The sequence below is a fragment of the Salvelinus sp. IW2-2015 genome, unplaced genomic scaffold (genome assembly GCF_002910315.2).
Source record: "Salvelinus sp. IW2-2015 unplaced genomic scaffold, ASM291031v2 Un_scaffold1052, whole genome shotgun sequence".
Lineage (NCBI taxonomy): Eukaryota > Metazoa > Chordata > Actinopteri > Salmoniformes > Salmonidae > Salvelinus > Salvelinus sp. IW2-2015.
This window is the reverse complement of record NW_019942706.1, coordinates 162,770-176,710: the sequence shown is the minus strand read 5'-3', so window position 1 is coordinate 176,710 and position 13,941 is coordinate 162,770. Positions and strand designations below refer to the sequence as shown.

Genomic DNA, 13,941 nt, shown 5'->3' with positions numbered 1-13,941 from the left:
ATAAGAAAAAAAATTGTAGACCTCCACAAGTCTGGTTCATCCTTGGGAGCAATTTCCAAACGCCTGAAGGTACCCACGTTATCTCTGTACAAACAATAGTACGAAAGTATAAACACCATGGGACCACGAAGCCATCATACCATTCAGGAAGGAGATGTGTTCTGTCTTCTAGAGATTAACGTATTTTGGTGCGAAAAGTGCAAATCAATCCCAGAACAACAGCAAAGGACTTGTGAAGATGCTGGAGGAAACAGGTACAAAAGTATCTATATCAACAGTAAAACGAGTCTGATATCGACATAACCTGAAGGCCGCTCAGAAAGGAAGAAGCCACTGCTCCAAAACCGTCATAAAAAAGCCAGACTACGGTTTGTAACTGCACATGGGGACAAGATCGTACATTTTGGAGAAATGTCCTCTGGTCCAATGAACAAAAATAGAACTGTTTGGCCATCGTTATGTTTGGAGGAAAAAGGGGGAGGCTTGCAAGCCGAAGAACACCATCCCAACCGGAAGCATGGGGGTGGCAGCCATCATGTTGTGGGGGTGCTTTGCTGCAGGAGGGACTGGTGCACTTCACAAAATAGATGGCATCATGAGGTGGAAATATGATGTGATATATTGAAACAACATCTCAAGACATCAGTCAGGAGGTTAAAGCTTGGTCGCAAATGGGTCTTCCAAATGGACAATGACCCAAAGCATGCTTCCAAAGTTGTGGCAAATGGCTTAAGGACAACAAAGTCAAGGTATTGGAGTGGCCATCACAAAGCCCTGACCTCAATCCTACAGAAAATGTGTGGGCAGAACTGAAAAAGCGTGTGTGAGCAAGGAGGCCTACAAACCTGACTCAGTTACACCAGCTCTCAGGAGGAATGGGCCAAAATTCACCCAAATTATTGCGGGAAGCTTATGGTAGGCTACCCAAAACGTTTGACCCAAGTTAAAAAATTTAAAAAGGCAATGCTACCAAATACTAATTGAGTGTATGTAAACTTCTGACCCACTGGGAATGTGATGAAAGAAATAAAAGCTGAAATAAATCATTCTCTCTGCTATTATTCTGACATGTCACATTCTTAAAATAAAGTGGTGATTCTACTGACCTAAAAACAGGACATTTACGAGGATTAAATGTCAGAATTGTGTAAAACTGAGTTTAAATGTATTTGGCTAAGGTGTATGTAAACTTCCCGAATTCAACTGTATGACTCATACTCTAGTCAGTAGGATGAAAAGCCAGTTAGGCCTCAGCACAGTAGGTGCTGGTATTAGTGTCAGAAGAAGGTTAGGGCAGGTCTCTCTCAGAGCCAAAAGGAGAAGGGTTGGGCAGGTCTCTCTCAGCCAAAAGGAGAAGGTTGGGCAGGTCTCCCTTTGACTCATAGAGAGAAAGAAAGTAAGTGAAGAACCCTTACCTGGAAGAACGAGTGTGGACATAACACACTATTTTGAGAGTGTGCTGGTCTCTTCCCCTACCCCCCTTTCTTTCCCTACTCCCCCTCTCTCTTCCAGAACTCCCCCTCTCGCTTTCCCTACTCTCCCTCCTCTCGCTTTCCCTACTCTCCCTCTCTCCGCTTTCCCTACCTCCCTCTCTCTTCCCCAACTCTCCCTCTCTCTCCCCACTCTCCTCTCTCTCCCCAACTCCCAGGCCGTGCTCTGGACAGGGTCTGTAGTACTGCAGTCCTCCATTTGCTATTTTAACAGACTTAACGCCAGAACAGGGATGCAATGGAGAGAGGAGAAAATAGTGAGGGAGGGAGGGAAGGAAGGAGGGAGGGAGATACGGAGAGGAAGGAAGGAGGGAGGAGAGAGAGGGGAGAGAAAAAGAAAGGAGAGAGAAAAGAGGGAGGGGGGAGACGAGGCAGTAGGGCAGGCATGAGGTAGTGCTGCAACGGTTGTGGAACATATGTCCGGTGCCGTCGGTCTCCGTGCTCCGGTAGTGCAAGTCACCATACAACGCTTGGACGATATTCTGAGCGGGCAATGTAAATTTAGAGCCAGATAAACTGCAATTCATTGCGAGTGGGTGGGCTTTTTGTCAGGATGGCTACCCAAGTCATAGGGGATGATGAAGGTAGATGTATTTAGCTGATGCGAATGATGTAGGCCATGCGGTACAGGAGCTCTTGGACGTCTACGGGGTGATGGGTTGGCTTCCGGTCAGTGCGCAGTCCGCTCGAAGGAATGGCAAACGTATATCTTCGTCGGTCTTGGCTGATTTCTTTTGATTTCCCATGAAGTCAAGCAAAGAGGCACTGAGTTTGAAGGTAGGCCTTGAAATACAAACACAGGTACACCTCCAATTGACTCAAATGATGTCAATTAGCCTATCAGAAGCTTCTAAAGCCATGACATAATTTTAGGGAATTTTCCAAGCTGTTTAAAGGCACTGTCAACTTACTGTATGTAAACTTCTGACCCACTGGAATTGTGATACAGTGAATTACAAGTGAAATAATCTGTCTGTAAACAATTGTTGGGAAAATTACTTGTGTCATGCACAAAGTAGATTGCCAAAACTATAGTTTGTTAACAAGAAATTTGTGGAGTGGTTGAAAAACGAGTTTTAATGACTCCAACCTAAGTGTATGTACACTTCTGACTATAACTGTATACTTTTCACTAGTCAAACATCCCTCAAGCATCGTTAGTGACAGGGATTCAGGGGTCATTCTGTGTTCTAAAGTTTGGCATTGGTAGATGTCGCCCATGTTATAATACAATCTGGCTAAACTTTCAACTGATTGTAATTAGAAGGAGGAATGMACACTGAACAAAATTATAAACACAACATGTAAAGTGTTGGTCCCATGTTTCATGAGCTGAAATAAAAGATCCCAGAAATCTTCCAGATGCACAAAAAGCTTATTACGCTCAAATTTGGTGCACAAATTTCTTTACATCCCTGTTAGTGAGCATTTCTCCTTTGCCAAGATAATTAATCCACCTGACAGGTGTGTCATATCAAGAGGCGTGATCATTACACAGGTGCACTTTGTGCTGGGGACAATGAAAGGCCACTCTAAAATGTGCAGTTTGTCACACAACACAATGCCACAGATGTGTCAAGTGTCTCAAGATACATTTGTCATGCTGGAATGTCCAACATAGCTGTTGCCAGAGCTTTGAATGTTAATTTCTCTACCATAAGCTGACTCCAACGTTGTTTTAGAGAATTTGGCACTACATCCAACCGGCCTCACGACATAGTGGAATGTGTCCTTCTACAACCCATTCCACGACCTGTACTGTGTCCTCTATCGCCATGTGTTCCTCCTCCTCTCCTCTCTGGGTGGTAGGAGGCTCCAGGAGGGGCACCAGGAGGACAGGGTACCCAGCCTGGGCCTCAGCTTTGGGGGGGCTTCTTACGTAACCAGCCCTGCATCATCCTCTGGAGGTGCTCTGGCGCCTTGTAACCCACATGGCAACCCTGGGACTACCATGATCTGACCCTGAGTTTGGGTGTCACTATCGCCTGGGACTACCATGATCTGACCCTGGGTTTGGGTGTCACTATCGCCTGGGACTACCATGATCTTACCCTGGGTTTGGGTGTCACTATCGCCTGGGACTACCATGATCTGACCCTGAGTTTGGGTGTCACTATCGCCTGGGACTACCATGATCTGACTCCTGAGTTTGGGTGTCACTATCGCCTGGGACTACCATGATCTGAGCTGGGTTTGGGTGTCACTATCGCCTGGGACTACCATGATCTACCCTGGGTTTTGGGTGTCACTATCGCCTGGGACTACCATGATCTGACCCTGGGTTTGGTGTTCACTATCGCCTGGGACTACCATGATCTGACCCTGAGTTTGGGTGTCACTATCGCCTGGGACTACCATGATCTGACCCTGGGTTTGGGTGTCCTTTTCTGGGACTACCATGATCTGACCCTGGGTTTGGGTGTCACTATCGCCTGGGACTACCATGATCTGACCTGGGTTTGGGTGTCAACTATCGCCTGGGACTACAATGATCTGACCCTGGTTTGGGTGTCACTATCGCCTGGGACTACCATGATCTGACCCTGGTTTGGGTGGTCACTATCGCCTGGGACTACCATGATCTGACCCTGAGTTTGGGTGTCACTATCGCCTGGGACTAACCATGATCTGACCCTGGTTTGGGTGTCACTATGCCTGGGACTACCATGATTGACCTGGGTTTGGGTGTCACTATCGCCTGGGACTACCATGATCTGACCCTGGTTTGGGTGTCACTATCGCCTGGGACTACCATGATCTGACCTGGTTTGGGTGTCACTATCGCCTGGGACTACCATGATCTGACCCTGGGTTTGGGTGTCACTATCGCCTGGGACTACCATGATCTGACCCTGGGTTTGGGTGTCACTATCGCCTGGGACTACCATGATCTGACCCTGGGTTTGGGTTGTCACTATCGCCTGGGACTACCATGATCTGACCCTGGGTTTGGGTGTCACTATCGCCTGGGACTACCATGATCTGACCCTGGGTTTGGGTTGTCACTATCGCCTGGGACTACCATGATCTGACCCTGGCTGATGTAGAGACCGGTGTGACTGTTGTCCCTTGTGTCTGTGTCTTGTAGAATACTTGTTTGAGGGGTGGAGATGTAGTTAATTATTTGGGTGTCACTATCGCCTGGACTACCATGATCTGACCCTGGGTTTGGGTGTCACTATCGCCTGGGACTACCATGAATCTGACCCTGGGTTTGAAGTAGGCTGTGATTCAATGATAAATTAACAGGCACCGCATTGATTATATGCAACGCAGGACAAGCTAGTTAAATTAGAAATATCATCAACCTATGTGTAGTTAACTAGTGATTATGTAAGATTGATTGTTTTTTATAAGATAAGTTTAATGCTAGCTAGCACCTTACCTTGGCTCCTTGCTTGCACTCGCATAACAGGTAGTCAGCCTGCCACGCAGTCTCTCGTGGAGTGGCAAATGTAATCGGCCATAATTGGCGTCAAAAAAATGCCAATTACCGATTTGTAAAGAAAACTTGAAATCGCCCTAATTAATCGGCGGCCGTGCCGATTAATCGCTCGACTCTACTAAAAAGGGCTTTATGAATAAATGTGATTGAATAGAACAGCATAACTGTAATAGGCTGATGCTATAGTTTAGTGGGAGTTGAGACACAGATATATTTCTCCTAATAATGACGTTTGCCCTAAAACGGTTCCTAGTGGGTTTCCAAGCATGCTGCGGCTGTCCTGTAATTCACAGTAATCTGTTCCAATCCAATTAAAAATAATTACTAGGGATTAACTCAAGATTCTCATTTACTGTGCCAAGGGGAAGGCAGATTAAACTGGGTTGAAATGCCACCTACAGCAGGTTGATACAGCAGTGTGAAACCCTTACAGACCCCCCCCTATGCAGACTCCCCCTGTGCAGACTCTCCCTCCACCCCCCCCCCCTGTGCAGACTCTCCCTCCACAACCACCCCCCTGTGCAGACTCTCCTCCACCACCCCCCCTGTGCAGACCCCCCCCCCCCGTGTAGACTCCCTATGCAGACTCCCCCTGTGCAGACCCCCCCCCCCCCGTGCAGACTCCCCCTCCACCACCACTCCCCCTGTGCAGACTCTCCTCCACCTCCACCCCCCCTGTGCAGACTCCTCCCCCCCCCCCCCCACCACCGTGTAGACTTCCCCTCCACCACCCACCCTTACTCCCTTAGAGAGGAGATCAGGTTACTCTCTATCCATCTCTATATGGCTCAGACTCTGGAGAGAACAAAAACCTTAGAATCACTGGAGGTAGGAAGTGAAATAAAGAGAGAGAGAGGGAGAAACCCTGGTGCCAACAGCATCCTGCCAGCCTCCTCATCCCTGTCTGTCTAACCCCAGCCACTCCTAGGAACCACTGCCGTATAGGTGTGTCATCACTACGTGTGGTGTGTGTGTGTGTGAGTGACAGAGAGAGAAAGAGAGACCGTTGAAAGGGTAGCATCACAACACAAGAGATGCTGAAGATCATGTACAGTGTTTTGGATGTTGCTTTGTAGGATATGATCAGTTTAGATATGGTTTACTATGGGACTATATTCTAATCAGGTTAGATATGGTTTACTAGTGGGACTATATTCTAATCAGGTTAGATATGGTTTACTAGTGGGACTATATTCTAATCAGTTTAGATATGGTTTACTAGTGGGACTATATTCTAATCAGGTTAGATATGGTTTACTAGTGGGACTATATTCTAATCAGGTTAGATATGGTTTACTAGTGGGACTATATTCTAATCAGGTTAGATATGGTTTACTAGTGGGACTATATTCTAATCAGTTAGATATGGTTTACTAGTGGGACTATATTCTAATCAGTTAGGTATGTTTACTAGTGGATATATTCTAATCAGTTAGGTACTGTTTACTAGTGGACTATATTCTAATCAGGTTAGGTACTGTTTACTAGTGGGACTATATTCTAATCAGGTTAGGTACTGTTTACTAGTGGGACTATATTCTAATCAGTTTAGATATGGTTTACTAGTGGGACTATATTCTAATCAGGTTAGGTACTGTTTACTAGTGGGACTATATTCTAATCAGTTTAGATATGGTTTACTAGTGGGACTATATTCTAATCAGGTTAGGTACTGTTTACTAGTGGGACTATATCTAATCATGAGTTTAGATACGGTTTACTGGTGGCACCACACTGCCAGGTCTCAGACCTCCCTATAGGATGTCTCATCGTCGTCTGTGATCAGGCCTACCACCGTCTTGTCGTCAGCGAATTTAATGATGGTGTTGGAGTCGTGCGCGGCCATGTAGTCGTGGGTGAACAGGGAGTACAGGAGACTAAGCACGCACCGCTGAGGGGCCTTGTGGTTGTGTGTGTGTGTGTGTGTGTGTGTGTGTGTGTGTGGTGTGTGTGCGGTGCGTGTGTGTGTGTGTGTGTTGTGTGTGGTGTGTGTGTGTGTGTGTGTGTGGTGTGTGTGTGTGTGTGTGTGTGTGTGTGTGTGTGTGTGTCTACCGTGTAAAACCACTGGGTCATGAGCTGATGAATTTCACACACCCTGCCGGCTGCTCCTCCATAGCAACCGTCGCCCGGGCCACAAACATGAGCAGTTATTCCAGTAATAACAACTTCTATTCCGCTGGTCTGTGTGCTCGTCTCTGTGTGCTCGTTCTGTGTGCTCGTCTCTGTGTGCTCGTCTCTGTGTGCTCGTCTCTGTGTGCTCGTCTCTGTGTGCTCGTCTCTGTGTGCTCGTCTCTGTGTGCTCGTCTCTGTGTGCTCGTCTCTGTGTGCTCGTCTCTGTGTGCTCGTCTCTGTTGGTTCGTCTCTGTGTGCTCGTCTCTGTGTGCTCGTCTCTGTGTGCGTGCGTGTATGTAAGTAACAGATGGAGTTATGAGATGTGTGTAAGAGTGTGAGGTCTACTTTGTCAAGTGTATGGCATGCTGTGGCACTTCACACAGTCTGTCAATACCAGTGTCACCCCATCACCCTTCTATCAACCGCTAGGAACACACGCTTTACCATAGTGATCAGAGGACGGACGGAAGGCATGCTCAGGCAGTAACCACGACGATCTGAGAAATGTAGTCTTGTTGTTTGTTAGATTATTCCTCGTGTGATTTTTGAGGCCCTAGTCAAGCCTGTTCTTCTAGGATAGACAGCTGGTCTATATTTCACAGATCTCCCCTCCTCCCTTACCCAGACCCCATTATTTCAACTGGAAGGGTTCCCCTCCCAGAACCCAGTGAAGCGGTACTGTGACGGGCTGAGATGGAGCTTGGTGCCATCCCCAGATTTAGTCCTAAAAACACAACAGATGGCTTTCAAGGCTGCAGTGCAGTTCGTGCTTGGTTTCACTGTGGATCTGGTAGAGTTATGAAGACACCCCTGAATGCAGACCCCCCCCCCCCCCCCGCCCGCCCGCCCGTCTGTCTGCCTGTCGACATCTCCGGTTGTCTCTCTGTGTTTCAAGTTTTAATGTCACATGCACAAGTACAGTGAAATGCCTTTCTTGCAAGCTCAAAACCCAACAATAAACTAATCAAAAACAATGTATTACTATAAAATACACAGGAGAAATAAGAATAGGAAATATGAAGAACAAAATAAAGTAAGTAACCATACTATATACAGGATATATTTAAAACGTCAGTTTACAATGTGCAGGGATACTGGAYTGATGGAGGTAGATATGTTTAAGGGTAAGGTGACTATATACAGGGTCAGTCCCATATTAACAATGTACAGGGATACTGGAGCGATGGAGGTAGATATGTATAGGGGTAAGGTGACTAGGCAACAGGATTTAAGATGAACAGAGTAGCAGCAGCTTGTATGTGAGTGAGTGTGCGGGTGTGTAGAGTCAGTATAAATACATGTGAATATTATGTTTGAGTGATGGAGTTAGTGTGTTAGTTGGAGTGACTGTGTGTGAGTGTGTAGGGCCCTGCGAGTGTGTATAGAGACAGTGCAAATATTGAAATAAAAGGTCAATAAAGATACAAGGTAAACTCAGTGTTTTGTTAGCTCAGTCTTATTGCTGGGGGGGTAGAACCTGTTCAAGAGCCTGTTGGTGCCAGACTTGATGCACTGGTACCTCCTGCCGTGCGGCAGCAGAGAAAATAGTCTATGGCTTAGGTCTTTGATGATTTTCAAACTAACTGTAGAATGCGGATGAAGAGTCAAGCCCAACTAACTGGTCCCTTTTAAATAACACACCACATCAATCCTGTCACCTACCGTCTCCAGTTGCCCCGCCATTACCGGATCTCCTCATCCTTCCATGTGTCCCTTCTCAAGCCTGTGAGGTACAGCCCTCTCCATCCTCCAGTGGCGCARCTCGGCYCACCCCCTCCGTTTGACATCGGCGGTGCACCAGCTTATTCCGTCAAAGCCCTCCTTCACTCCAAACGCCTGGGTGGTCTCATCCACTACCTGATGGATTGGGAGGGGTACGGACCCCAAGTACAGTCCTGGGTCCCCGCCCAGGACATCCTCGACTCAGCCATGATCCTGGCTTTCCACCGTAACGGTCCTGACCGCCCAGCTCCACGTCCACAGCCCCCTGCCCCGGGTCCTGTTTCAGTAATAATGAAATCAGACCTTCTTGTTGAGTATCTGATAATCTACCATTTTTATAGGAGTGATTAAAACATGCTAATAACGGTCYTATTGAGTAAATTAAAAAAGGTTTGGTATAATGAACTTTTTGCAGGGGTCACAAAGCCAGATGTCCCGGGTAGAGAGCCACTCATGTTGCCCAGGGTGGAAGAGTGGAGTAGGTTGGCGACGCCGGTCAGGGAACTGTTTCTGGGAGAGGTAAGCTTGATGTAGGTGCCGATGTGCGGTCTCCCAAACCTGCTCACTACATCGAAACCACTCATCGACGGCAGGCACAGTTCCGGGCTCTGTCTCCCATGGGAACACGGGGGGTTGGTATCCAAGGACACACTGAAAAGGATGGAGATGGAGTGAGGAATGCACCAGGGAGTTCTGTGCGTATTCGTCCCAGCACTTCTCAAATTGAGGTGGTCAGTAAGGACAAGGAATGGGTGATGAGCTCCCTCTAACCAGTGGCGGCCCGCTCAATGGCGAGAAGCTCTCGGTTCCCGACATCATAGTTCCTCTCAGCGGGTGACGCCACATGGGTGTACTTTGGGAGGTGTCCCTACCCACTGAGAGAGAACCGCTCCTACGCTTACCTCCGATGCATCAACCTCCAGAACAAAAGGAAGGGTAGGATCTGACTGCCTAAGGATGGGTGCAGAGGTGAAGAGGCATTTCAAGGTCTCAAATGCAGTAAGGGCGGTGTCGGTCCATTGTAGGGTACGGGTTTTTTGACTTGTGAGAGCTGAGAGAGGAGCGGTTCTGCTGCTGCAGTTTCGGATGATCCGGCGGTAGTAGTTGGAAATTCCTAGGAAAGTTTGTAGTTCCTTTACGGTGTTAGGTTTGGGCCAGTTAAGCACGGTCGTGACTTTGCTTTCGTCCATGTTGACCCCTCCTGGTGTTAACACGAAACCTAGGAAGGTTACCGTAGTAATGTGAAAGGTGCTCTTCTCAGTCTTGACATAAAGATGGTGGTCCTGTAGCCGTTGGAGGACCTGTTGCACATGCTGTACATGTTCTGCAAGGGATTGAGAGTAGGTCAAGATATTGTCAATGTACACGATGAAGAACTGGTTGATCATGTCATAGAAAAATGTATTCATGAAGGACTGGAAGGCTGCGGGAGCATTGGTGAGACCGTAGGGCATAACCAGGTATTCGTAGTGACCCCTAGCGGTGATGAACGCCGTCTTCAGCTCATCCCCACTTTGGATACGGACCAGGTTGTAAGCACTACATAGGTCCAGTTTAGAGTAGACGGTAGCCTGTCCAACTTGTTCTAGTGCAGCCGGAATCAGAGGAAGAGGGAAGCGATTCTTGAATGTAAGGTCATTGAGGGGTCGGTAATCTATGCAGGGATGGAGACTACCGTCCTTTGTTTTTTCACAAAGAAGAAACTGGATGCAGCCGGAGACGTAGATGGACGGATGAATCCCATGTCGAGGGCCTCTTCTATATAGGTGTCCATAGCCTCATTCTCTGGGATGGACAAGGGGAAGATCCGACCCTTAGGGGCCGATGCCCCAGGAAGGAAGTTGATCGCGCAGTCCTCCGGGCGATGAGGGGGCAGAATGGACACCTTTTTCTTCCTGAAGACACTCAGGAACTGGGCATATACAAGTGGGATGTGGGTTGGAATGGCAGGCTCCGATTCTTCTATAGAGGTGGCTCAACAGGGTAGATTGAAGCAGTTCTTAAAACAGAGACCGGTGTTTTCTCCATCTCTTTAGCTAATTCCACTGATTTCAAAACTCGGTCCTCCAGAAAGTGGAGAGCCACACTTATGCAGCTCCACTACACGATACATTTAAAAAAAAAAAAAAGAAAAAAAAAAAGCTGTATTCGACAGGATTACCAACACAGACTGACCAGCTCAAATATATTGAAGCTTTCTATATGGCAGACCAATCTGAAATCCTCTCTCGGCATGTCCAGTCCACTCATTTTCTTAGCCAATCATGGCTAGTGGGAAGGTTGCTTGCTTTTTCTGTGGCTTAACCAATAAGGCTCGTAATTTAACAATCGTAGTCATATTTACAAATGGCATACACGTTTGTTATTAAGGCACATGAAAGTTGAGATGTTCCAGAAGGCATTTCTGCCCAAATAACGCATTTTGATAAAATAAAATAAAAATAAAARGTTCAAATGGCTCTCCTGTGAAGTCGTGACTTGCCTAGTTTCCTGAAACGGGTCACATATGTAGCTTGTTTTTGGTCGCAGGTTCATGAATGGCTGAAGAATTGCAACGTTTACCTGGAGGTAACTCTGCAAACAGCACTGCTGAGGGATTTTAAAAAGTCATAGTCAATCAATCAATAAAATAATAATACTCTTAGCAAAAAAATATATTTTTTAAAAACTATGAGAATAGAAAGGTTCAGAACTTTGTTGAAAACATACAGTACCAGTCAACAGTGTGGACACACCTACTCATTCAAGGGTTTCTCTTTATTTTGACTATTTTCTACATTGTAGAATAATAGTGAAGACATCAAAACTATGAAATAACACATATGGAATCATGTAGTAACCAACAAAAGTGTTAAACAAATTACGATTTTAGATTATTCAAAGTAGCCATCCTTTGCCTTGATGACAGCTTTGCACACTCTTGGCATTCTCTCAACCAGCTTCATGAGGTAGTTACCTGGAATGCATTTCATTTAACAGGTGTGCCTTGTTAAAAGTTTATTTGTGGAATTTATTTCCTTAATGTGTTTGAGCCAATCAGTTGTGTTGTGACAAGGTAGCGGTGGTATACAGAAGATAGCCCTATTTGGTAAAAGTCCATATTATGGCAAGAACAGCACAAATAAGCAAAGAGAAACAACAGTCCACCATTACTTTAAGACACGAGGGTCAGTCAATCTGGAACATTTCAAGAACTTATAAATAATGTCAATAATGCAGTTGAAAAAACATCAAGCACTATGATGAAACTGGCTCTCATGAGGATCGCCACAGGAAAGGAAGACACAGAGTTACCTCTGCTGCAGAGGATAAGTTCATCAGAGTTACCAGACTCATAGATTGCAGCCCAAATAAATTCTTAAACAGAGTTAAACAAGTAACAGACACATCTCAACATCAACTGTTCAGAGGAGACTGCGTGAATCAGGCCTTCGTGGTCGAATTGCTGCAAAGAAACCACTACTAAAAGACACCAATAAGAAAAAGAGACTTGCTTGGGCCAAGAAACACGAGCAATGAACATTAGACCTGTGAAAATGTGTCCTTTGGTCTGATGAGTCCAAATTTGCGACTTTTTTTTTTTACACCGCCGTGTCTTTGTGAGGCGCAGAGTAGGTGAAAAGATTGTCTCCGCTTGTGTGGTTCCCACTGTGAAGCATGGAGGAGGAGGTGTGATGGTGTGAGGGTGGTTTGCTGGTGACACTGTGATTTATTTAGAATTCAAGGCACACTTAACCAGCATCGCTACCACAGCATTCTGCAGTGATGCACCATCCCATCTGGTTTGCTCTTAGAGGGACTATCATTCGTTTTTCAACAAGACAGTGACCCACCACACCTCCAGGCTGTGTAAGGGCTATTTGACCAAGAAGGAGAGTGATTGAGTGCTGCATCAGATGACCTGGCCTCCACAGTCACCCGACCTCAACCCAATTGAGATGATTTGGGGTGAGTTGGACCACAGAGTAAAGGAAAAGCATATGTGGGAACTCTTTCAAGACTGTTGGAAAAGTGAATTTGGTTGAAAGAATGCCAAGAGTGTGCAACACTGTCATTAAGGCAAAGGGTGGCTACTTTGAAGAATCTAAAATATATAATATATTTTGATTTGTTTAACACGTTTTTTTTGCTTACTACATGATTCCATATGTGTTATTTCATAGTTTTGATGTCTTCACTATTATTCTACAATGTAGAAAATAGTAAAAATAAAGAAAAACCATTGAATGAGTAGGTGTGTCCAAATTTATGACTGGTAGTGTACATTGCTTTTCTTTGCTTATGTTGTTCATACCAAAGATGAGATGAAAGCTTTTGGCAGAGGCTGTCTATGTACATAGTCAGTTGCTTAGAGTGTAGTTAGGTCATGTATGTATTAACATAGTCAGTTGGTTGTTGTGTAGTTAGGTAAAGTACGTATTTAAGTAGTCAGTCCTACTGTCTGTCAGATTGTGTGCATTGAGTCTGTCCATCATGGTTCCAGATCTATTTATACAGCTGCCTGGCTTCTTAGTGTCTTGTCTCATTGGTGTGATTTCCTGCCCCGCCTCCACAGCCAGCCCCGCCTCCACAGCCAGGGCAGATTAGTCCACAGCTAACTGCTACAAGTGTCTTTATATTCATCCGTTCAAGAGGCAGAGGCACTCCTCTACCCGTACCTTCTGTCGTCTGTTTGGGGACTCGCCCCTCTATTTCTCAGGGCGGGTCGCCGCGGGTAGCCCAAGTCCTTACGGAGAGGAAGAGTGACGTCCCTGTAATCTAAGACCCACCCTCCTCCACCTCACCTTCATCCCCCCTTTACGGGGCTCTGCGGCTTACTCGGGAAGGATAGGTGATGGAAGATGGACCAAGAGACAAAAAGTGGAGGGAGAAGAGAGTAGTGGAGAGAGGAGGAGAGGGAAGAAGGGACAGAAGACTGTACTGAGGAGTGTATGTCATAGTGTGTTCCATTGTGTGTGAGGGGCCATGGGAGCAGTGCTCAGCTGGGTTATTGCAAGCCTCTACACTGTGGTGGTGGAAACAGCTGTGATTGTGGGACTCGGGAGCGTAAGTTACAGCGCAGGAAAACTTTCTGTTTAGCCATATCTTCAGCCATATCTTCAGCCATATCTTCAGTCTTATCTTCAGCCTTATCTTTAGCCTTATCTTCAGCCTTATCTTTAGCCTTATCTT

At 46.2% G+C, this 13,941-nt stretch overlaps 1 protein-coding gene across 1 annotated transcript in view; it reads left to right on the top strand.

The window, feature by feature from the left end:
* Positions 1-13,734: 13,734 nt before the first annotated feature.
* Positions 13,735-13,941, top strand: part of LOC112069581 (mucin-2-like) — a 28,232-nt gene continuing 28,025 nt past the window's right edge. The window contains exon 1 of the mRNA XM_024136922.2: positions 13,735-13,815. Coding sequence (XP_023992690.2) covers positions 13,735-13,815 — 81 coding nt within the window. The remainder of the gene's footprint in view (positions 13,816-13,941) is intronic.